Below are 23,286 nucleotides of genomic sequence, written 5' to 3' on the forward strand. Positions count from 1 at the left end.
TTAACCCGCTGCGCCACCAGGGAGGGCCAGACAAGTTTTTTTTTTTTAATTGAAAATATATTTTGTTGTTTTACAATATTATATATGTTCAAGGGTATAGTTTCACATCTTGATAAATGTGCATTCCACACCACACCCACCACCAAAGTTCTAGTACACACTCACATTTTTTCTAGTAACACTCACATTTTTCAAAGCCCTGTTAATTTGGTTCCATTAGAAATGTGAAAAAAGGGAAGCAGCTACTCAGCATAAATATTTAAGTATTTCCCTCTTAGGTGGGTTTTGTGCTCTGTGAGCTGGAGTTGGAGAAATGCTGGTACACTACCCCACCCCTTGCTTTGCTTAGAGCTACCAAGTGAGTGTTAAACATGTTTCTGGTGAAGTAGTCAGCGTTCTGTTCTCTTTTATATATATAATAGCTTATTTTTACATCATTTTGTGCCTTTTTCCATCTCAGTTGTAATCCCTGTGGGCTTCCCATCACCGAATCACCCGTGTGCCATCACCATAGTCCAGTGCATTTCCCTCCCCCCAGTTCTGTTCTCTCTCTATAAATTCAGGCTTTTTTCACTCAGCCTTTGCTGGGCTGAGGTTTTAGATGTTTTGCACACAACAGTGAACTAGACAGTCTCTGCCATTAAGGCGTTTATGGTTCAGTAGGAGACAGAAAATTCACTTATATGGGAGGGGTTCCTGTGGAAATCATGGGTGAAACTCAGTGGTGTGCATCAGTGCAAATTGTCCCCATGGGATTTCTGTAATGTGAAGCGCAAGTGGGGTCAGTGAGGGTAGGCGCTGCTCTGGCTTATCTGTGACTTTGCCTCGGCAGGAGGAGTTGAAATAGTGAAGCAAAACAGCATGACATTCTCACCAGGAAGGGAAACACCCTCAGTTTGCTGCTGTGCAGTAGGAGCCCAGCGGGAATCCCAGGAGCAAGGGAAATACACCCTCTCTCTTCCCGGGCCTCCTTCCTCGGAAAGCCGTGTCCTGCCGTGGTCTTGGCTGTGGCTGCCGCACTGCACATGGCGCCCAGCTCAGGGACAGCCCTGGCTCAGGACTCCCCTTCCATCTGCGCTGGCTCAGCAATGCAGCGTGGCTCTAATTAAAGTCTTGCCAGGATTTCTGTTAGACTTTTGTGTTGCATTCTTAATATTCACTTAGCAGCCTCTAGCCCTGCTGAACTGCTTGCCTGGGGGTCCCAGTTACATCTGTTAGTTACAAAGCTAGGTTTTCAGTGGTCTGTCCTAGCCCCATTTTCACAGATACCACGTTATTTGTATGCAGTTTTACAGAACACGGGAAGTTCCAGCAATGTACATACTACTTTATAGCATGTTTGTGTAGATGGTCCCCTGATTTATGATGGCTTGGCTTGCAATTTTATTTATTTATTTATTTACTTTACAGTGGTGCAAAAGCAAATACATTCAGTAGAAACCTTACTTCAAATTTTGAATTTTGGTCTTTTCCTTAGTTACTGATAAACCACGTGATATGTTCTCAATCTTGGGAAGCTCCCAGTAAGACAGGTGCTCTGAGAGTAAATAACCAGCACTTTACCATGTACTGTGTTAACCAGTGTTTTGGATTTAACCCCACCATAAGTCAAGGAAGATCTATACTTATGGAGGATGAAACTTGTAAGCTGAACAGAATATAAGGAATTAAGTTCCTAAACAAGTAATAAACAATTTAAAGAAGCAGTGATAACGCCTTATAAGTTGGCATTTACAAAGTGCTCTCATATACAATATGCCAATGTTAAATGTCTCAGCAACCACATGGGCCTAGATTTTGCCATCACTTTCTTTCTTTCTTTCTTTTAAAGATTTATTTATTTATGCATACAGCTTGGGGTACAGGCCAGAGATGCGGAGGGTGAGAGGATTCACCAGAGACAGAGTGGGGAGCAGAACAGGCAGATCGACGAAGTACACTGCTGAGGGGAGCAGCGGGCGGGTCAGGAGAGGTCTGCCACGCCATGTGGTCACCTCTGGGGCAGGCAGGGATCGAACTCATGAGGAAGTGGCTTTAGCTTCTTAGTGCAGTGCTTTAACCTGTTGCGCCGCCAGGGAGGGGCCCTATAAATAAATCTTAAGGAAGTGGGGGGCCCTCCCTGGTGGCGCAGTGGGTTAAAGCACAGCACTATGAAACTATCTGCATCATAAGTTCGATCCCCAACCAGGGAGGTGACCCGCATGGTGCAGCAGACCCCTCCTGTCTTGCCCACTGCTCCCCTCAGCAGTGTATTTCAGTTCATCGGCATGTTCTGCTCCCCACTCTGTCTGTCGTGAATCTGCTCATCCCCCACACCTCAGCCTACACCCAAGCTCTTGTATACATAAATAAATCAGCTCCCTGGCCAGGATTGAACTCGTGCTGCAGTGGCTGCAGATAGCTTCATAGTGCTGAGACTTAACCCTTTGTGCCACCAGGGAGGCCCTATCCTCACTTTTTTGATGGGGAGCTCAAGACTCACTCTAGCCCCTGGAGGGATTGGCCAGGTTCAATACCCCTGCCCAGAATAGTTGCCCTTGGGACATCTACTGAATTAAAAGCACCCTGAGTGCTGTGAATTCCAATTTTCTAAGACAGCCTGGCCTGAGTCTTGAGCTGAAGGCTGCTGAGCCAGAGGAAGAACAGACCCTGCTCTAGAAATAGGCTGGCACTTGTGGTACAGAACTTGGCGAGACCCTCTTTTACTATGTTATATAACCCCAGTGTCCACAATGGGGGGCCGTTTTGTTGATTTCCCTGCATTTGATTTTTTAAAAATCTGTCTTCTTAGCCAATGGGCCTCTTATATAGAGAATGGGCAGATCACAACCCAGTTCCGTGCACAGCAGTGGGGCCTCACCTCTTCCCAGAGCATGGTCTTCCCAGAATAGCCCTTTTGTCTGGGCCTGCAGAGTCTGGAATTGTCCCTGCTTGCCTGGAGTAATAATGCTGCTTGTTTCCGTTATTCCCGTCTACGCTGCCGGTTACTTACTTCTACTCTTGGAGCAGAAGTCCTGCTTCCTTGGCCTTCCTGCTGGCCTAGTGTCCTGTATAGCAGGAGAGTAACTGGCCTCGGGGCATGTGTATGGAAGGATATGGCCTCTGTCTAGTGCAGCTGGAAGTGGGGGATGGGAGAACCTGGCGGAGATCATCCCTTCCAGCAGCCTGCTCGGTGCAGGGACACCTACGTACTTTCTACAGCACCCCGACTGCTTCTCATTCTCCAGGGTCCGGGCATGTAGCTCATGGACAGTGACTGTTCTGCCCTTCTAGCCCTATGCTCCGGCACTAAAAATGCTTCCCCCCAAGGGTTCTGGTTTGAGCAGCCAAACCTGCTCTTGTATCCCCCAACAGAATAAGAAGAGGACAGCCTACCAAGAGGGCAGCAGAGGACTCCGGTCTCTAGTTGCCATGTGGCAGGCTGCAGAGCTGGGGGCTCCCCAGAATTGCCTAGCAGCTTTGGTGAGGTTGCAGGTGCCTGGGGGGGAGGAGAAACAGCTGACTCTGGGCCGTTCACTGTGATGAGTGCAGCTTAGTGGCCAGGCAGGGTGGGGAGCTGGGATTTGTAAATTTTTGAATGCTGAAGGTCTGTGGGCTCCTAAGCAGGGAGTTGACTGCTGTCAGGTCAGAGTAGATTGGGTTTCAGTCTTGACTGCAGGTTAGGAGCAGCAGGCTGATCATCTAACCTCTCTGAGTCTGTTTCCACCTGTAAACTAGAGATGGCAGCTCTTGCCCCCGAGGCCTGGTGTGACTGCGAGGTGTTGCTGTGTCACTCTGCCGCCGAGTGGGTGCTTGACAGAGGGTCTGTTACTGGTGTGTTCTGTACAGCAGGCGGAGGGGCCTGGGGGTCTGCAGGCCTGTGTCTTTGAAACTGGTGTTTATTAACATGGTTCAAAGATTGCTAGAATGGGAAACTTGTTCTCAGACTGCTTGGTCAAGCCTGAACCTTACCAACAATGAAAGCTGCACTTCCCTCAAAACCGCAAAGGCTAGTCTATTTTTTTAGCAAGCTCCCTTTTCCGAGAGACAACAAGCATCTTTGCCTTTATTGCACTGGTCTAAGATGACAGCAGTTCACAAAGGGCATGCTGATGCCACTCTCTCCCCTAGCCCTGCCCTCCCAGCACTGGCCCGGTCCTTCCTCCTGCACAGCTGGGGAAATTTCTCTCCTCACGTGCTCTGGACCCCACAGATTCTCAGCTCCAGGTTCCTCAGATTCTTAGCTTCTTTCATTATCTTGCCTCTGTATCTGCACTCTAGCAGCCATTTTCATTGGAATACTAACACCCACCTTCTCTTGATCTTATTTCCATGCAATCCACTCTTCACTTACTGAACCGTAGGAATCATCCTTGCTTAGGATGATTCTGATAGCCAATCCATAGGTAAGGCCTGTTGGTTCTACCTCCACAGTGAGTATCTTTGTGCACAGTTTGAACCATTGAAAGTTTGCTAACTGATCACTCTGCCTTTTCTTCTTGTTCCCCTAAGATTCAGTCTCCATAGTGTGAGCTTTATCAGACATTCCCCTGCTTAGAAGCCTTTGTTAGCTTCCCATTGCATTTTGAATAACACCCAGAATCCTTCCCCATGGTTTATGAGCTGCCCTTCCCTCCCTGCACCACCCCCCCACGTCCCCCACCCCCTCCATACACCTCACGTTAAGTCATTCCTCAGAAAAGTAAAATTTTCTGTCTGAAACTCTTCCCATAGTCTGTTCTTACTGGCTGGAATGCTTTTCTCTACACTTTTCAAATTTTTACTCCTCAGCCCCTTAGCTTTCTGCTTGAGAAGGACCTTCCCCAACAGCCTATAATCCAGTATCTTCCTGTTTTTCTTATCTGCATCCTATTCATTTTGGTTCACCAAACTCATTCTGATTCAGTTACATATCTGTGTATTTACTTATTTCCTGTCTCTTCCGTTATCATATAATCTCTAAGGGATGTGATTGTGTTGTCAGTGCCTAGCAGAGTGCATGTTGCAAAGGAAAAACTCCGTGCATGACATAATGTACCAATAACCGGGAAGGGGGGCTGGTTTCCCAAAGAAGGCTGTGGTAGCTGCTGTCCTCTTGTGTGCAGTTGCTTTACACTAGCCAGGACATTTTCACATACAAGCATCGATAGGACAGCATCCAGTGACTCTAAGGAGTCAGGTGTAGGTAGGTCTGTGTTGTCTCAGACTCGTGGGAAGCCCTTCTGTGTCAGCATGTACGGAGTACTTCATGCCTAACATTGTTTTAAAAAGAAAAACCAAGAAAAATAAGCAACAGCATAATGTGGTACAAAGAACACAGGCTACAAAGTCTTGATTTTGCCTTTGACCTTCCTTACCCAAAGATTTTGTGTCTCTCTTTTCCTTATATGCAAAATAAGTGATGTTGGGCTAGAAGAGATAAAAGTTCCTTTCCAATTAGTATGAGTCGTTTTTTGGCTGCAGGTACATAGTGGCTCAAGCAATCAAGATATTTATCTCTTGACACAAAACTATAGAGCCATTTTATTTTGGGGTTGCTATAGTGGTTCACAGATAGAATCAAGGACCTTGGTGCTTTGCTTTTATTTTTGTCTTCAGCTTTGTCACCACGGTCAACAGCTGGCTGCTGCAGCTCTGGGCACCACAACCTCCCGTAAGAATATCAAAGTAGAAAGGGCTGGGCATAGGCAAGAGCTCTCTCTCCTCAGAGATCACTTCCTTTCATCAAAAAGTAAAACCCTTCCTGGAAGTGTCCTTGTAGACTTCTTTTGCACCACTGACCAGAAGTGCCTCACATAACCTACCCAGACCACTACCAGCAGTGGACAGAAACACTGCAGTTTGCTTGTCCAACAGTACTTCAGACGCCAGCGCTGGCTTGTCAAGCAGGGTGCTTCCTGGGTCTGACATCTTGTGATTCTAAGTGTTTGGTGCTTATCCCGCAGGAACTAATTGTAGTTTTCATGCCTCATATGAAGTAACAGACACGAATACCACTTTTACATTCCTGAATGAGTAAAGAAGCAGAATAGGTGTATTTATAGTCCAAAAAGTGAGTAGCCAATAAATATTCAGTGAGCAACTGCAAGTGATTGCAGTAACAGTCCCACAATTTAGTTGCCTCTTGCTGAGAGCTGCTATGAGGCAGCAGAAAAGATAAGGTGTTACGTCAATATGAGACGGGGTCGTTAACTCCCTCAGCAAACCTGTGCCAATTCTCCTGCCTCTCCAGATCATAAGAATTCCTAATAAGCAGATTTTTAAAAGCTATTTGATAAATTAGGTAACAAATGAGGAATATATTTGTAATGGCCATGTTAAGAAGTTAGTATGGGCCAGTAGGGATATCAGTGCAAAGGATCATGGTCCCAGTACTTAAGAGGTGGACGTTCTAGTTGAGGGAAAGCACATGTAACAGATTAACAGGCTCTATGACAGGTATGGGGTCGAGGATGAGAGTGACTTGACCAAGAGGTAATCAGGGAAGAAAGTGACTCTTGAAACAGGAAAGTACTTTTCTGATGGTGCAAGAGGCATGAGTCAGAAGGGAGCCGCTGGGGAGGAATGGTAGGGACAGGGTGTGTGAGGCTGAGGCCTGGAGTGCCCCTGTGGGCCATGCTGGGCCATGCAAGGTGTTATCTTGCAGTTAAAGGAAGTTGGACAAGTCTGAAAATAATGCGTATCAGATCATTTCCCAATTTTCCTCCCAGACATTACAGAAAGACTATTTTTGTTTACATTGGAAATATGTTATATGGACTGGTTATTAATGGTAGTTTTGCTATAAGCCATACATATATGGATTAATTTATATTGTAAAATGTCTAAAGTGTGTATTGTGAGTTCTTGTTACTTAAAATAAGATTCAATGATTTAAAAATTACTGAAATTTGTTCACTATTACTATTTTCCAGTTTCTAATCAACACTGTTGCTAGGAGGGACAGTAGGAACATTACTAGACTCTTGATCTCTGTTTTACAGAGGTATTCAGGGATGATTCTTCCCATACTGAGAGGTAAACTTGGTGTTGTTTGTGGGACATGAGGCGTCTCACTCAGAGCCACCAGGTAGTGCTGACTGCTGCGGGCTCTGATTTCAGTCTAGTGTCTCCTTATCATGAAGCCTTCCTTGACTGATCTCTTTGACATTAGCCCCTAATAGTCCTGATCCTCCTTACTCTGCCTTTTCTTCATTCTACACTTCTTCTAACATATTATGTAAACTACTAACTTATTGTATTTGTTATTATGTTTCCCCCTACTAGAATATAATTCCCTTAATGGCAGAAATCTTTTGTGTTCTGGTCAACGGTCTATCTCATCCACCAACAACAGTGTCTTAGAAAATACCTAGACTCAAAAGGTCAGTGTGCAGGTTGTCAGGAAGCACCCTTGTAAGTCTTCTCCACTTGTTCTCATTGGCTATGATTTACCACTCAACAGAAGTGATTCATAAGTCAAGAATGAAGACCTTATGGAGCTTGGTTAGAGCAAAGCTGTTCATACTTGTTGCCATGTTGTGCTGAAAGTAAAAGCATGGTGCCCTTTGAGGGTGAGCCTCACACCTTGTTAGGGCCAAAGACCATGGAAAACCAGGTGGAGTCTTCAACTTTGGCTGCAGAGGACTATAATCTAATAATGATAATTAATGATGTTCTTTCAAACAGGTATAGGAGTTTGGTCACTGGGACCCGAGCAAGAAGAGTCATTGCTGTCCTCTGGGTCCTAGCCTTTGGCATTGGATTGACTCCATTCCTGGGATGGAATAGAAAAGACATGAATAACCAAAATTGCACGGAGTCCTTGAATGCAACCACAAATGAAAGCTACTTCCGCCCATGTTTGTTTGAGGATGTGGTATCCATGAGCTACATGGTGTATTTCAATTTCTTTGGGTGTGTCCTACCCCCCCTTCTCATAATGCTGGTGATCTACATGAAGATCTTCACCGTGGCCTGTAGACAGCTTCAGCGCATTGAGTTGATGGACCACTCCAGGACCGTCCTCCAGCGGGAGATTCATGCAGCCAAGTCCCTGGCCATGATTGTTGGGATATTTGCTATGTGCTGGCTACCAGTACATGCCATCAACTGTATTACTCATTTCCTACTAGACAAGCCTAGTGATAAACCCAAGTGGACAATAAACATGGCTATTCTCCTATCACATGCCAACTCAGTTGTCAATCCCATTGTCTATGCTTACCGGAACCGAGACTTTCGCTATACTTTTCACAAAATCATCTCCAGGTATGTTCTCTGTCAGACAGATGTCCTCAAGAATGGGAACAGACAGGCGGGCACACAGCCTGCTCTTAATATGGGCCTATGACCTAGGCTCTGGCCTTTTCAAGAAGGCACAAATTCACAATAAACAAAAGGACAGGACATAACTGATTCTCATTGTGAAAGACAATTACACCTCATAAGCATATGGGCTGCTTCTTTTGAATATTTCTCTGGAATTGTCATTTATCTGGTTAATGTGTACATGTTAATAGTAGGCTCCAAGGGTTGACAAATGTTTTTATGGTTCTGGCTGGCTGCTTTTACTGTGTAGATGATGTTGATGGCTTGAATAGATTGTAAAAGACTTTGAGTCTCACTCTTTCATGGTAGCAAATGATTGAAACTATTTTACTGTGAAACACTGTGAATTATTATACAAATATTTTTAATTTAGAAGCAATGGAAAAATAAAAATTTGACATACTAAAAATATGCCTGTTCCTAGGGAGGTGACAAGGGAAATTAAAAGTATACTTCTTTAATAAAGAAACTTGTTGTTTTTATATAGAGAAATAACTCTAAAGTTCTTCAGTGAAATATCAGATGAGAAGAAAAAACTTGAGAAATGAGATCCCTTCCCTAGAACATTCCTTTCCCCCTTTTTCTCCTGTTAGAGCTAGGTAGTGAAATTTTTTACTTCTCTGTCAAAGTCAAGTTTGGCCAAGTTGCTGGAAACGAAGTGAAGTTTTTACTAAGTGAAATTGTATAACTGTGTATATATATATATTAGGTGAAATCAAGTCCAGGTTTCCCAAGTAGTAGAGAAATCTTGGTAAGTTTTATTTGCCAACCACAGAACACTGCACCGGTGATCTGTGGCCTTTTTCACACAGACTTACGTAGAGGCACCTCACATTTCTGGAGCACAGGCTTGGAGGTTTCCTGGGCTGTAGAATCACTTGTTTCATATGTCTATTCACTGCGTCACTTTCTTCTGCAATATCCCAGCAAGGATGCTGCATGTTTACAAAGCTGTACAGAGACAGGAAGTCTTCTCTGTGCAAGATCTTCTTATGGGTGAAATTTCTCTCGTTTTCATCAAATCCTTTGATCTCTCGGGATGCAACTGAGTACCATTTATCTCACTTCTAACTCTTATCTCTTTTTGCTTTTTCTTTCTTCATACTAGAAACTAATAATAGTGGGTTTAGTTTCCTTCTAAGACATGATTTTTTCTCTTCAAAAAAAAAAAAGCTCATAAATACATGTAGAACCAAACCAGCACATCCCTTGTTTTACTTTTTAAAAAGAATTTATTAACTATTTACATTTTTATTCATTTTAAAGCAATGTTTTACTTCCCCCTCCCTCAATTCGCCCACAAGTCATCACCACAGTTCCCCACATTCCTCCCTCCCTCGTTGTGAAAGACAATTACACTCATAAGCATATGGGCTGCCTCTTTTGAGCATTTCTCTGGAATTGCCATTTATCTGGTTAATGTGTACATGTTAATAGTAGGCTCCAAGGGTCGACAAATGTATTTATGGTTCTATCTGGTTGCTCTTATTGTGTAGATGATGTGATGGCTTGAATAGATTGTAAAAAACTTTTTTAAAAATTGTCTTACACTTCCTATCCTCCTCCCTCTCCACCCCCTGTAGGATATCTCTGGTTTATAATTGTTTGTTTTTGTTTTGTTGTGTTTTGCATTGTAGTAACAATATATCCCCCCCCATACCTCATTTGGTTCTCTTATATTCCTCCTATAAGTGAAACCATTTGATATTTTCCTTTTTCCTTCTGACTTATTTCACTGAGCTTGATCCCTTCCAGCTCCTTCCATTATATATATATAACACATCTTCTTGATCAGTCATCTAATTTTGGGCACTTGGGTTGTTTCCATGTTTTTTCTATTGTAAATAGTACTGTAGTCAACATAGGATGCATGTAGATACTGCTTTTCTTAAAATATAACATACTTTAACTATTTTGGTACCAATACCACAGATATCTGAAGCTTACTGGAACCACAACCCCTAAATCTTTTTATATTTGCTGTGATAGCAACATATGTTTCTCATCTCTTATTGCTAATTTTATGGACTCAGGGAAAGGAAACTATACTCATCGATCTAAATTTTGTCTACCATTTCAACTTTTTTTTTTAATTTTATTTATTTATGCATATAGAAATGTAGTCCAGGCCAGAAGTGCAGGGGCAGCAAGAGGATTCATCAGAAACAGTGGGGAACAGAACAGGCAGATCAACGGAGTACATTGTTGAGGCAAGCAGAGGGTGAGACAGGAGAGGTCTGCTGCACCATGTGGGTCACCTCCGGGGCTGGGACTGAACTCACACTGAAGCCACTACAGTTTGGTTTGGCAGTGCAGTGGTCTAGCCCACTGCACCACCAGGGAGGGCTCCCACTCCAACTTCTTAAAAACTAGTAGTCACTGAAGGCATTTAAGAACCTAACTAACTGTGTATAAGACATGATACTAGACTTTGGGTCTAAAATGTTTGATTCCATCCAAGAAAGTGTTTACCCAGGGAGCACAGAGGTTGGTTTGGATTTTCCAGAAGGAGACATATAGGGCCTTAAACCCTACACATACTGGTTCCAAGCTACAGCTCCTGTAGTCCAGCAGGGAAAGGGGATAATAACAAGCTTCTCAAAGGCCTGTTTCACCTTTCTCCCATTTGAGCCACAGCTGGTTAAATGGCATTTATTGATAGAACTTGTTTTAAAACATGATGTTCATGATTCTTGTTTCTTCTCCATCAATAATATGTCAGTCAATTGCTTGTCAGAGACACTTAGCTGCTGACAGGTCTGTGTAACTTGACTAAGGTAAACTGCCAAGAGATGCTTGCACTAGAATACAAAAGATACAGATACATTAGACAGGCAGAACCAGGCTGGCCAAGACCTCTCACTACCATTGCATTTAGCAGGGTGCACAAATTATGGCCTAAAAACTGAAGATAATGATAATGAGATATCAGAATGAACAAACTTTTACTTTGTCGCTTTGGGAAAGTTTTGATCTAGATGTTTTTCCAGAGTAACAAAACAGGCTCTTCATTTCAGTTCTAAATTCATTCAGTTTTAAATCTTTTCTTGCCCCTAGAAACCTCTTAATAGCAATGGCTAACATTCCTTGAGGTACTTTGTGGATATATCTTGTTCCTGCTATATGCTCTAGACTCCTGTGAAACTGCTGAGGTATCAATGGGCTCTCCTGTCCCTTATGAAGGTTGAGCATGGCTAAATATTTGCCAGCTGTCTTCTAGAGAATGGGAAATACCTCAAGGCTGGAATTGGGGATATGCAAAGTTGCCAACATCCAATTTAGTTCATATGTTGATTGGGCCAGCTAATTTCCCACGCCAATTTTTGGGATTGCCCTCCCCAAAGCTTCATCCATGACTTTTTAAATAAATTCACATTTTGTACAACTCTTAAAATACACTGTACCAGCTAACGATTTCTCTCCTAATTCAACTGCAATGGGGAAGGGTCTTCCCTGTTCTCACCAGTAGGCTGTCACTCTTCTGTAGCACTGAGAAGGCAAATGCAGGACACGAGCAGTAATGACAAGAAGCCAAACATGTGTATGTTTTACCAGAACTTCCAAGTACCTAGAAAGAAAAGGACAGATGGTGGCATGGCAGACCTTTCCGCTGCTCCCCTCAGCAGTGTACTTCATCCATCTGCCTGTTCTGCTCCCCACTGTCTCTGGTGAATCCTCTCACTGCCCCTGTACCTCTGGCCTGTACTCCAGTTCTGTATGCATAAATAAATCTTTTAAAAATTATTATTGAATAAAAATTAAAAAAAAAAGGACAGATGGGATCAGACTGCAAAAGATATGCTGGAAAACCACTTCCTTGCCTTTAATTTATCTACCTGATAAATTAAGTTGCTCTGCTAATTGCACTGCAGTGATGTTTTAACTTGAGGGAAAACTTCCCTGTGTGCAGACTTCTCCTCCATGTTCTACCCTCAAGGACTTCATGCAATGAAACTGAGTTTCCTGAGTGGCAATTCAAGATGACTTAAACCATCCACACAAGCCATTTTGTTTTCCTACTGAGTAATTAAGAGGGCCCATTCCATGGACTGATTACAAAGAGATGGAGGGCAAAGTACTACACTTCATTGTGGTGTTTCTTAACCTTTGGTTATTTCACATGTAAACAGAAATTTACATGTGTACAAATTTCTAAAGCTTCCACCACACACCTAAAGCGAATACAAAAAGCATAGGGTGAACCACAGGGCAGAGAGTGGAAGACAGAGCAAGAATCTTGCAAAAGGGATGGCTCAGCTGTTCAGGATGGAGGTCAGAAGGAGGCAAGCCCGGATATGCCTATTCATCTGGCAGGATGGAAGGAGGACATAGATAAGTGAAAGGTTGGTAAAAAAGACCCAGTCTAAGAGCAAACAGCCTGTTGGCAGTCAAAGGACAAAAAGATATTTAGGGGAAATTATGTGTTGGTAGTGTGATTAGACAGGTGCAGAAATCACGCGTTTAAATTTCTTCGCCACCAAGCAGGCAAATACAAAAAATGTCGAGAGCTTCATTCCCTACAGTTAATTTCCAAACTGGAAGAGTGAGATTAGTGTCCAAGGGAAGTTGAAACATCCCAGCGGTTATTTTATAATGAACTGATACTTAGGAATTTGCTTCAGGCAGGCTTTCAAATTAGTTTTAGGCCCTAAGATGATAACTAAATGGAAAGGCCAGAATTTTTTTTTTTTTCCCTAATCCAACACTCCCTGGAGTCTTTCTCTCCCACAAGAAAAAGCAACAGGTAAGGCACTAACCATAAAATAGCAGATTCAAGCATTGTACTTCTGTTTCTTAAACTTGATGTGAATACTTGTGTATTTTTTGACCAAGTGAGCGGAGTTGCCTGGAGTTTGTTAGACTACCAGGAGAAGCTATTGACTGGATAAAAAGATACCTACTATACTCATTTACTCCAGTTACAAATTCGGTATTAAAAAACTCACATCTCAGACTCAATTGTGGTAGACTTCTTGATCTCTCCTTCCCAGCCCAAAACCTTCCCTGCCACCATGCTCTGCCACACTCTTAAGTCAGACAAGGTACATCCTGGCATGATGCCCTCTACTTTCTGGAACCAAAGAGGGCACAGCAGTGCTGTATGTTACGTGTCTGGCTCTGCTCAATTCGATGTCAGCTGGGAAGAAAAACTAACCCAGAACCCAGAATAAGGTGGATCCCAATGAGCAACATGAGTTCTGCTCAGTGAATGCAGCTTACAGCAAACAGAAGAAATACGGTTCAGACTTCTAATGAAATATTTCACTGTCAGCTGCTTAAAATTAGGGTCATCCAGAATATCATCTATACCAGCTGAAGAATTTCTTGCATTTGGAAAAGTTAAACTGAAGGGACAGCATTAAAGCACTGTGTCCATTTAATCCCAGAAGAAAATCCACCAATATCCAGCAGTGACATGAAGAATTCCTGGGTCTTCAAATTAGTGTCAATGAGTAAAATTTAGATTTCTTTTTCAGTTATCTTCTGTATCTTTTCTCTGTAGGTTTTAAATGTAAACAGTATGAGTCTCTGGAATTCTAATGCCTTGAAAGGTTCACTGGTCCCTTTCATGGTGGATATGCAGTCTGTGGGACTACTCTGTGGGCTATATTGAGTAAATATCCCATGACTTAATGATGGGGACAAATTCTGCCTTGCCCGATTACTTTCAAAGGCTAAAAGTTACTAAAAGTAAAATGTCCAGCTACCTTAGGCAGTAAATATTGTAGAGATAGTAGATTCTGAACTTGCTTCTTCCTTATCTAGCAGTGGGCAGCTAATGAACCTAATAATCAGGCAAAAAATCTGAGTGAGAAATGTTTAGAACTGGAAATTTACCTTAGGGATCTAACTCAGTTCCTTCATCCTTCAATGGAAAAATGACCTCCTCTTACAGGAATTGCTCCTAGTTCTCCCACTCATAGTCTGGAATGTTTATCCCCAGGAGAGCACTTTTAAAAAAGAAACATGTAAAAAGAGGATACTCAGACCCATGACTAGACTTGTATAAACCTCACTTGGAGGAAGAATGTTCTGGTTTCAATTAGGTTCTGAGGAGGATGACCCGCCTAGATCATCATTCATTCATGACTGGTTTTATCTAATGTCTGTTCCCAGCCTCCTAGGATCCACCCTAGTGGTTAATTGTACTGTTTTTTTGTTCCCTATGTTGCTGCCTCTCTGAAAGAAGATTATACATTCCTGCCTTGAGAAATACACACTGGCTGTGTGACCTGTTTTAGCCAGTAAAATGTGAGTAGACAAGTAGAAACAAAAAATTGGCTTATACCATGTCCTCCTTCCTCTGCTATGTGGGCTGTTTCACCTTCTGGGATCCAAGTGAAGATGCTTTGGAACAGAGTTGCGATTGATTCTTACTAGATATATAGTATAAATGAGATACAATGGTTTTCATAAGCATTTGAAATGTGGGTTAATTAATAATTCAGCCCCTTCTAACTTCCATTTTCCCCCCTTAGTATTATTTATTTATGCATACAAGAACTGGGGTACAAGCCAGAAGTATGGAGGCAGGGTGGAAGGATTCACCAGAGACAGAGTGGGGAGCAGAAAGGCAGATCTACTGAAATACAGGGCTGAGGGGAGCAGCAGATTAGACAAGGAGAGGTCTGCTGTGCCATGTGGGTCACCTCCCTGGCTGGGGATCGAATTGAGCTGCAGTGGCTGGTGATAGCTTGATAATGCTACCATGCCTCCTCTTAAGTGTACAAAAAAGTTTGTAAAAAGCAACTCAGGTGATTTCAGAATAAGTTACCATTACACCTTGAGGACAGTAAGAATATCTGACCTATAATAAGACAACTAGCTGAGTATCAAAGCAGTGGCTGACTTATCATCTCATATCAGCTGCTGAATTAAGCCAAATTATTATATTACTATATAATGAAACCATTAGGGTTAATTTGAAGGTGCTTATAAGATTTCTGCAACCTCATTTAATTCATAATTAAATGTCATAATTCTAAGGAATTAGCTTTTTTATAATGAAAAAAGTAATGTAATATAGGATATGAATGATAAAAGCCATGGCACTCCTGGGAGGAACCTACCAATAATAATCAAAATCTTTAATATTTTAATTACAGGCATAAGTCAGTTTGCATAGGTTAAAAGTTATGTTAATAATGGAACCAAGACAGAAAAGCCTAAAACTAAGACATCAGAAAACTCATATGGTCCTCCTTTTCCTTCAGGGTTTTTTAGCCACATAAAACTCCAAAATACAAACAGAGAATGGAAACGCCTCAGGTACAAATTATATCATTTAGTAGTTCTGAGTATCAGTCACTATGAGAAAATACTAACAGGCAGCCTATTTTAAATACATTAAATCTAAAAGTTTGAACTGTAGTACTCAATAAAACACTTCCCTTAGTGAAGATGCTTGTGAAGATTTTGTCAAGTTAGTTATGCTGTAATGGGGCATGGCAAGCTAATTCACTAAGCACATCTTCAGGGGGTGACTGGAAGTTTGTCTACTATTTTTGTTAGACAGGTAGTATGGAATAACATTTACAAATCCCAGCTGCCAGATGTGCCTATTAATTTACTTTTCTGTATGTTAGTTTCTTGCAACACTTTGCTGGGCTTTTGGAGAAAATTATCAAGAACACATGAAAGTGTTCAGAGTCTGATAAGAGGCGGTTACTTTACAAATCTGCCTATCTTAAGTTGTAGAGGGCAAAATTATCATCCAAGGAGATTGTATGTTTTCAGAACTGTTTGACCCTTAATAAATATTTCTTGACAACAGTGTTGAAAGGTCATTTATGATAGATGAATTGAGCATGCAGAAGAATTTCAACATGCTTGTAAGCAACAGGGAATGAGCATGGGGGAGACAGCAACACATTTACCAGGGCAGGGAGCCATGCCTCCATTATCAAACCACAGGAAAGCAAAAATTCATTATGCTCCACTAGGCCTGAGAAAAAAGCCTCTCCACATTCAGTGCTACTAGGTAAAATTGTTAGCCGTATTTTAATTACTATTGATGTTACTAAATTGGGTCAAAAACTTTTCAGCAGTTCAGGAAATACTTTAAGCTGGTCATCAGCTTCCATAGCTTTATGAAGACCTTTATCCTAAGTGGTTTTGGTCAAGATCATTTCTAGATTTCTACCTGGTAAACATTCCTTCCACTGGGTGAAGAGATTAAGGTGATGGCTTGTCGATCGACTAGGTCCAAGGCTTGGAATGCTGATGAGCCAAAGATAAATTTCAGCCTGGGAACCAGAAAGGCCTCAGATTAGACTGACTTCAGATGAGACACCTCAATAACTTGATCTCAAATATCACCATCCTCAGCATTTTTTAAAAATTCAATTCATTTTAATTTGGAAGACAGTAATATAGCAATCCAATGTCATTAACCTCCCAAAATAAATACTAACATATTGTTTACAAATAAAGATGCCCTCTTTACACTTCACAGTGCTGCCTCCTAGTCTCGCCTTCCCTTCATCCCAGAGGCAACTACATTCCTTTGTTGGTTTTCTTCCTATTAATGTTTTTATACTTTATTATACATAGTACCACATGTGTGTATATGTATATATGTACAAGACACTTCTACATGCATATATAGACACACACGTGTCTATACATATATACACATGGCACTGTTTTGTGAATTTTAAACAAATGCAAAAGGGATATTGTAGACTTTCCTTAAACAAAAGTTCTTTTTAAAATTAATTTTTAATTTTTTTTGGCATAAAACAACTGGGGTGTAGGCCAGAGCTGGGGGGTTGAGAGGATTCACCAGAGACAGAGTGGGGAGCAGAACAGGCAGAATGACTGAAACACACTGCTGAGGGGGGCAGTGGGTGAGACAAGAGAGGTCTGGCGCACCCCGGCCAGGGATCAAACTCATGCTGCAGTGGCTGTGGACAGCTTCACCGTGCTGGGCCTGGACCCCCTAAGCCACCAGGGAGGACCCAAAGATGAATTATTTTTCACTTTTGGATAATTAGGGTTTATTGTTTCCAAATGTTTTATTTTGCTATTATAAATAATAAAAGATAAATATGCTTACTGAAAATCTTTATGATCATCCATGACTTTTTCCTTGATACTTTCTTACAAGTGGAACTTTTGGGTCAAAGAGTATTTATGTTTTAAAGTTCCTGTTGCCTGTTCCAGATTATCTTCCAATTTTATCCTGTTACCCCATGTTCTTTCACTATCTGGAACATTATTGCTGCCATTTTTTTTGGTAATCAGTTTAGAGATGAAAAATTAGTTAATTTTAAATTGTATTTTTTGATAATAGTAACATTTATCTTTTTCCCAGTTTTGATATTTCAATTGTTTTATTATTTGTGCATTTTCTTTGTTTCAAAAGTATTTTTTTCCTAATAATGTAAAATCTTTTGTAAAATTTTAAGAAACAGATTCCTTAAATTCCTACTTTTCTATTTTCCAACTCCTTTCCTACCCCTTAGATAAACAATGATATAAGTTGGCTATTTATCTTTATGGACTCTTAAATATAAGTACACATATGCAGTTAAGTGTTATTTATTTCTAGGTAGATTTCACTGGTTGTTGTTATTGGAAATGTGATTATATCTTTGAACTTTATGTATAAAGGAAACTTTCTAATTTCTGTGTTTTTAATAATAATAACTTCATTCTCTTATGTTTTTAAAAAGTAATTATATCATCTATACATAATAACTTTCCTTGCAGATCAGAATGCTTCTTTTTTATGTGCTAGCAGTGTAGCAGCTACAACTTCTGGAGTGATGTCAACATCAGACAATATGGGATGCTTTGTATAATCAAATATGGTGTTGTTAACAATTCAGCTATTTTTTTTTTTTTAAATGAAGAGTTGATGTTGAGGACTTGGTTCTTAAAATACACCAGTGGTTAAAAGTAAGTCAAATACAAGGGACCCCCTGGAGGCCTAGGGACTAAGTCTTAGTGCTAGCAGCCCTACATCCTGAGTTCAATCCCTAGGTAGGTAGCTAGCCCACATCTGGCACAGCAGATCTCTCCTGTCCCGCCCGCTGCTCTCCTCTGCAGTGTATTTCAGTAAATCCACCTGTTCTGCTCCCCACTGTCTCTAATAACTCCTCTCACCCCCTGGCACATCTGATTACACTCCATTTGTTATATGCAAAAAAAAAAAAAAACAAAAAAACATCAAATACAACAGAATTTATACTTACGATAACAGATGCTCATCAGGAACTGTAAAACAGGAATGGAAAGAAAATTAATCGTGTTAATTAAACCCATGGCCATAGTCATAAAAATCTTAAAGAAGAAACTTTTGTATAAGATGGTGAATTGAACCTATGAGTTTAATTTGCTCTTTCCAGTACTCCACTAAACAATAAAAATATTTTTTAAAGCATAAATTCTGAAGGATGAGGACAGAAACAACCAAAAAATAATGTGCAAGGCCTGAGAAAAGAACCCCAAGCATGCAGTGGGATAAACAGGGGCAATGTGATATACATTCCAAAATCCACTGTCCAATTCCCAGTGCCCCATAAGAACGTGGTGGTTCCAGATAGCTCTAGAGGTTGGAATGAAATGGGGCTAAGACTTTGAAAATAAGTTTAAGGAGCAATAGGATGTTTATTCCTGCTAATAGTTTTATGTGACTGCTCCTCCCTCACTATGGCAAAATAGTAGGTTTATTTTCTGGAGAGATTCAACTATAGCATGAATATCTGAGTGGGGGTAAATAGTAGGCAAATATTAGCACTGAAAAAGGGGAACTTCTCTTTTCCTTGACATGGCTTCCATAATACAGGCAATCAGGTTTTTCCTCTCTAGGCTGGAGATTGAAGTTTTTCCTAGGGAATTCCACCAGCCCAAGAATACCATTAGAAAGTTTATTATGGTGAAATTTATAGGCCTGAAGCCCTTCCATCAACACAAAGCTTCAAACAAAATTTTAATCTCCCACTCTTAAACATGACCAGACAACAAAAAGAATAAAAGGAAGCTAATTAGAGAAAAAACTAGAGAGAAAATTTCAAAGACCTATCAATAATATCAGAGAAAATATATGTCAGTGTAATCATAAATTGGCACAAATGATCACAATGAATCTTGAAGGAAAAAAGTTTTAAGTTAAAAACAGATATGAGTCCCTCCCTGGCGCAGCATGTGAAAGCACTGCACTAAGAAGATTAAGCCACTTCCTCATGAGTTTGATCCCCGCCTGCCACGAAGGAGATCCACATGGCGTGGCAGACCTCTCCCGCCCGCTGCTCCCCTCAGCAGTGTACTTCGTCGATCTGCCTGTTCTGCTCCCCACTCTGTCTCTGGTGAATCCTCTCACCCTCCGCATCTCTGGCCTGTACCCCAGCTCTGTATGAATAAATAAATCTTTAAAAAAAAAACAAAACAAAAAGACAGAAATGAGGGGCCCTTGCTGGTGGCGTAGCTGGTTAAAGCACAGCACTATGAAGCTAAAGCCACTTCAGCATGAGTTTAATTCCCAGCCAGGGAGGTGACCCACATGGTGCAGCAGACCTCTCCTGACCTGCCTGCTGCTCCCCTCAGCAGTGTACTTTGTCAGTGTACTTTTTTTCTGCCTGTTCTGCTCCCCACTGTGTCTCTGGTGAATGTTCTCACTGCCCCTGCATCTCTGGCCTGTATCCCAGTTCTACATGCATAAATAAATCTTTAAAAACAAAACAAAAAAACAAAAAACCAGAAGTGAGAACTTCAATAGAAAGTCTGTTCCATACAGTTGAAGAAAAGTTCTCCAAAGGCAGGTAAGTAAAAAAGATACAGGACCTGAAAAGGAGAAGAGAATATAGGAGAAATGGTAAGTCAATAAGAGGAACTATTGGATATTCAGTGATAAAATACAAGCCAGAAAGAGATGAGAAAACAGGAGTAAACAGATCAATCGAATAATACAAAATTTCAGACAAGGATATGAACTACTAGCTTGAAAAGACCTATCATACAATACAATGAAATGAAAAACAGAAAAACACCTTACCAGAAGATTCAGAACTAGGGTTTTATAGAGATCATTCAAATTTCCAGTATGGGCCACATACCAGAAGTCTGAATGTAGTGAAACAAAGCTTTCAGGAGTCTGAAGAAATTTATTTAAAACATATAATTCAATACCTAGACAAACTATCAATTAAATGTGAGGGTTGAAAAATACGTTTTTGGACATGTAAAACCTCAAAAAATACACCTCATGCATTCAGGAGGTAGAGTACATGCTTTATAAAATTATGTAGTAACTAAGGAAAAGAATGTTGTAGAATAAACACAAGGCTCAACATAGATACAGGGGATTTCCAGGGCTATAATAGTGAAAGGAGATCTTGGTGTTCAGTCCTAAATGAAAAGGCTATAGAGGAGATTTCTTCAGGAAAATAAAATTGATAAACTTTGAACTGAATATCTTGAGTTAGAGACTTAGAATTCTACAAAGAGATTGAGATTAAATCATGGGTAAACAAAACCGACATTGTTAAAATTTTAGGTAAAGCAAAAAGTTACACAAAAAGTAAACATAGGCCCTCCCTGGTGGCGCAGCGGGTTAAAGCACAGCACTGAGAATCTAAAGCCGCCTCCGTATGAGTTCGATCCCAGCCTGCCCCAGAGGTGACCACATGGCGTGGCAGACCTCTCCTGACCCGCCCGCTGCTCCCCTCAGCAGTGTACTTCGTCGATCTGCCTGTTCTGTTCCCCGCTCTGTCTCTGGTGAAGCCTCTCACCACCCCTGAGCCTCTGGCCTGTACCCCCAGTTCTGTATGCACAAATAAATAAATCTTTAAAAAAAAAAAAGTAAACATAATCACAGCTTCCTACCTGGCTCAAGTGTGACTAGTTTCTATATTATCACACAAGTATAAACTCATCATCTTGACCTAGGAAGAATGTATGGCCATCCAGAACAAAGGTTTTGAAATAGAAACCATACGGTTGAAAAGAAACACAAATCAATGGCATTCTCCTTCAAGATCTTTTGGATTACTCATTGAAACACAGTTCCCACTTTTGGCAACTACTGAGTCGGTATCAAGTTGGCTTTTGTCCATCCTTTTAGAGATCCGAATGTGCCTGAAAAATAGGCTGGCCTAATTATGACATATACACTTAAGTCTGGGTTAGTTTAAACTGAGAAGGCAAAAACTGGTTTACAGGTCTATGTCCTTTAAAAACTAACAGGAGATAAACCATTTCAAGGTCCTATCCTTTAAAACAAACTCAATCCAATCGACTACACAGTGCAGTTTTGATGCCTGTTCTGATATTTACTAAATGGCCATTTTTATATTCGTTGAATAGTTCCGATTAGCTTGCTTTATAATTCTTAATACTAGGCTGTATCTTGACAGCAGCTCAGTGACTGTGGTAAACCCAGTCACAGAGCATCCTCTGCTGGTCAGAAGAAAAAAAGGGATTTAACTATTTCCAGGTTTACTCGTCACTAAGTATACATTTGTTTTGTGGCCCAACTACAGTTGCTGAACTAAGAGTATGAGAGGGAGTTTTAAAATTAATACACATTTTGAGGAGAAGACTACGGCAAGTCAAATAATGCCACGATTCCCCTTAAAGTCCAGTTCCTTTCGCCCTCCACACCGGGGGTCCTCTGGAGTCCGCCGGCAGCACTCAGAATTTGCTTCCCCACCGGCCAGCTCGCTCCCCGACCGAGCACGGCTAGTTTCTTTCTTTTCTTTTACAAGTAGCAGGTTTGGAAATGGAAACACGCGGGGAAAGAGCATGGACAGACCCCGGAGAAGAGTGCAGATGCGGGGGCCTGAAACCCGGGTCCCGAAATCAGCGCCCCCCAGGCCCTGGCCCCACTTCCCGCCCCTCGGCCGGGCGGGGCAGCACCCACAACCGAGCTAGGCACCCGCCGGCCGTACTTCGCGCGCTCTCCCGCACCGCCGCCGCCATCTCGCGCAGCAGCTCCTCCACGACCGTCGGCAGAGTGAGCGCCGACGAGGCGACGGCCATGACTGCACTCAGATCGTAGCCTCCTCCCAAGGAGCGGGGGCTGGGATCCCGCAGCAGGTAGGTGGAGACCTCCCGCGGTCAGTCGCGAGCCGCGCGTGGCTCCGTGACGTAGGCGTGCGCCGTCGCGCGTCCGGGTGGCAACGATGACGCCAACGCCTACGTCAAGGACCGGCCAATCCGGCGGGCGCTCGCTGCTGGGGGCGGGGCGTCCCGGGATCCCGGGATCCCGCGGGGCCTGCAGTGCGCAGAGGACGCCGCCGGAGCATGTACCGGCTCCTGAGCTCGACTTTGGGCCGTGGCCTCTTGCGGGCCGCCGGACGGCGGTGCCAGACCTGCTCCGCGCGCCTGTGCCCGGAGCCGGCAGGAGGCCGGGCGCCCGACGTGGGGGCGCCGCCAGCCCGAGTCGCGCCGCACGCCCGGCGTCCGGGCCTGCTGCCGCTGCTAGCAGGTGAGGGGCGCGGGTTGGGCAGGGCCGGCCCGGTGGGGAAAGGGCGCGGGCCGGGCCGGGGCGGCCCGGGTGACCACAGAGTCCCTTCCCGCAGTGCTTGCTTGGTTTTCGAGATCCGCTGCGGCAGAAGAGGAGGAGCGGCAGGGAGCGGGCGGGGCCGCCGCAGAGGACGCGGCGGACGAGACCGAGGCGGAGATCATCCAGCTGCTGAAACGGGCCAAGGTGAGGCTCCTGCGCGTAGCTTTTACATTTGCAGAAAATTAAAGGGAGGCTCCCAGGTGAAATTGCCCAGAAGTACATGGGTCATTAGAAGGAGGGGGGGGGGTTGGGATACATGCAGGCTCGTTAGACTCAAGCCTGCAGTAAATCTGCTGCAGTCTCGAGTGCAGGTGAAGATGGCATCACAGGCACCGCTCTGTATCCGAACAAAGTAGCGGAAATGCATTGTAGTTATTTTCATCAGTGAAACAAATTTTGGCATAACAAATTTTGCACCTGTAAATGTAATTTCAGGTTGATTTGGTGGGGGCTGGTTATCGTCTTTCTTCCCTCCCCCCCCCCCCCCC

At 42.6% G+C, this 23,286-nt stretch overlaps 3 protein-coding genes across 5 annotated transcripts in view; 2 read left to right on the forward strand and 1 right to left on the reverse strand.

Moving 5' to 3' along the window:
• Window positions 1-8,721, forward strand: part of ADORA2B (adenosine A2b receptor) — a 21,763-nt gene extending 13,042 nt beyond the window's left edge. Inside the window, exon 2 of the mRNA XM_004685063.2 lies at window positions 7,648-8,721. Within this exon, the coding sequence (XP_004685120.1) occupies window positions 7,648-8,311 (664 nt within the window). The 3' untranslated portion in view covers window positions 8,312-8,721. The remainder of the gene's footprint in view (window positions 1-7,647) is intronic.
• A 1,789-nt stretch (window positions 8,722-10,510) lies between these two features.
• ZSWIM7 (zinc finger, SWIM-type containing 7) lies at window positions 10,511-22,351 on the reverse strand. Its single transcript, XM_004685064.2, has 5 exons — window positions 22,182-22,351; window positions 18,489-18,510; window positions 16,433-16,535; window positions 11,753-11,857; window positions 10,511-11,090 (listed from the first exon to the last, which is right to left on the reverse strand). The coding sequence occupies exons 1-5, from the start codon at window positions 22,270-22,272 to the stop codon at window positions 10,974-10,976; spliced, it is 438 nt and encodes a 145-aa protein (XP_004685121.1). The 5' UTR covers window positions 22,273-22,351; the 3' UTR covers window positions 10,511-10,973.
• A 146-nt stretch (window positions 22,352-22,497) lies between these two features.
• TTC19 (tetratricopeptide repeat domain 19) overlaps window positions 22,498-23,286 on the forward strand; it is a 26,065-nt gene continuing 25,276 nt past the window's right edge. For 2 of the 3 annotated variants that reach the window (XM_012726160.1, XM_012726159.1), the window contains exons 1-2: window positions 22,499-22,720; window positions 22,815-22,942. In XM_012726160.1, the coding sequence (XP_012581614.1) occupies window positions 22,537-22,720; window positions 22,815-22,942 (312 nt within the window). In that variant the 5' untranslated portion in view covers window positions 22,499-22,536. Of the gene's footprint in view, window positions 22,721-22,814; window positions 22,943-23,286 lie in introns of all 3 variants that reach the window. The other variant, XM_004685065.2, reaches the window with a different exon arrangement.

The sequence above is a fragment of the Condylura cristata genome, unplaced genomic scaffold (assembly GCF_000260355.1).
Source record: "Condylura cristata isolate star-nosed mole 26May11 unplaced genomic scaffold, ConCri1.0 scaffold00017, whole genome shotgun sequence".
NCBI classification, from domain to species: Eukaryota; Metazoa; Chordata; class Mammalia; order Eulipotyphla; family Talpidae; genus Condylura; species Condylura cristata.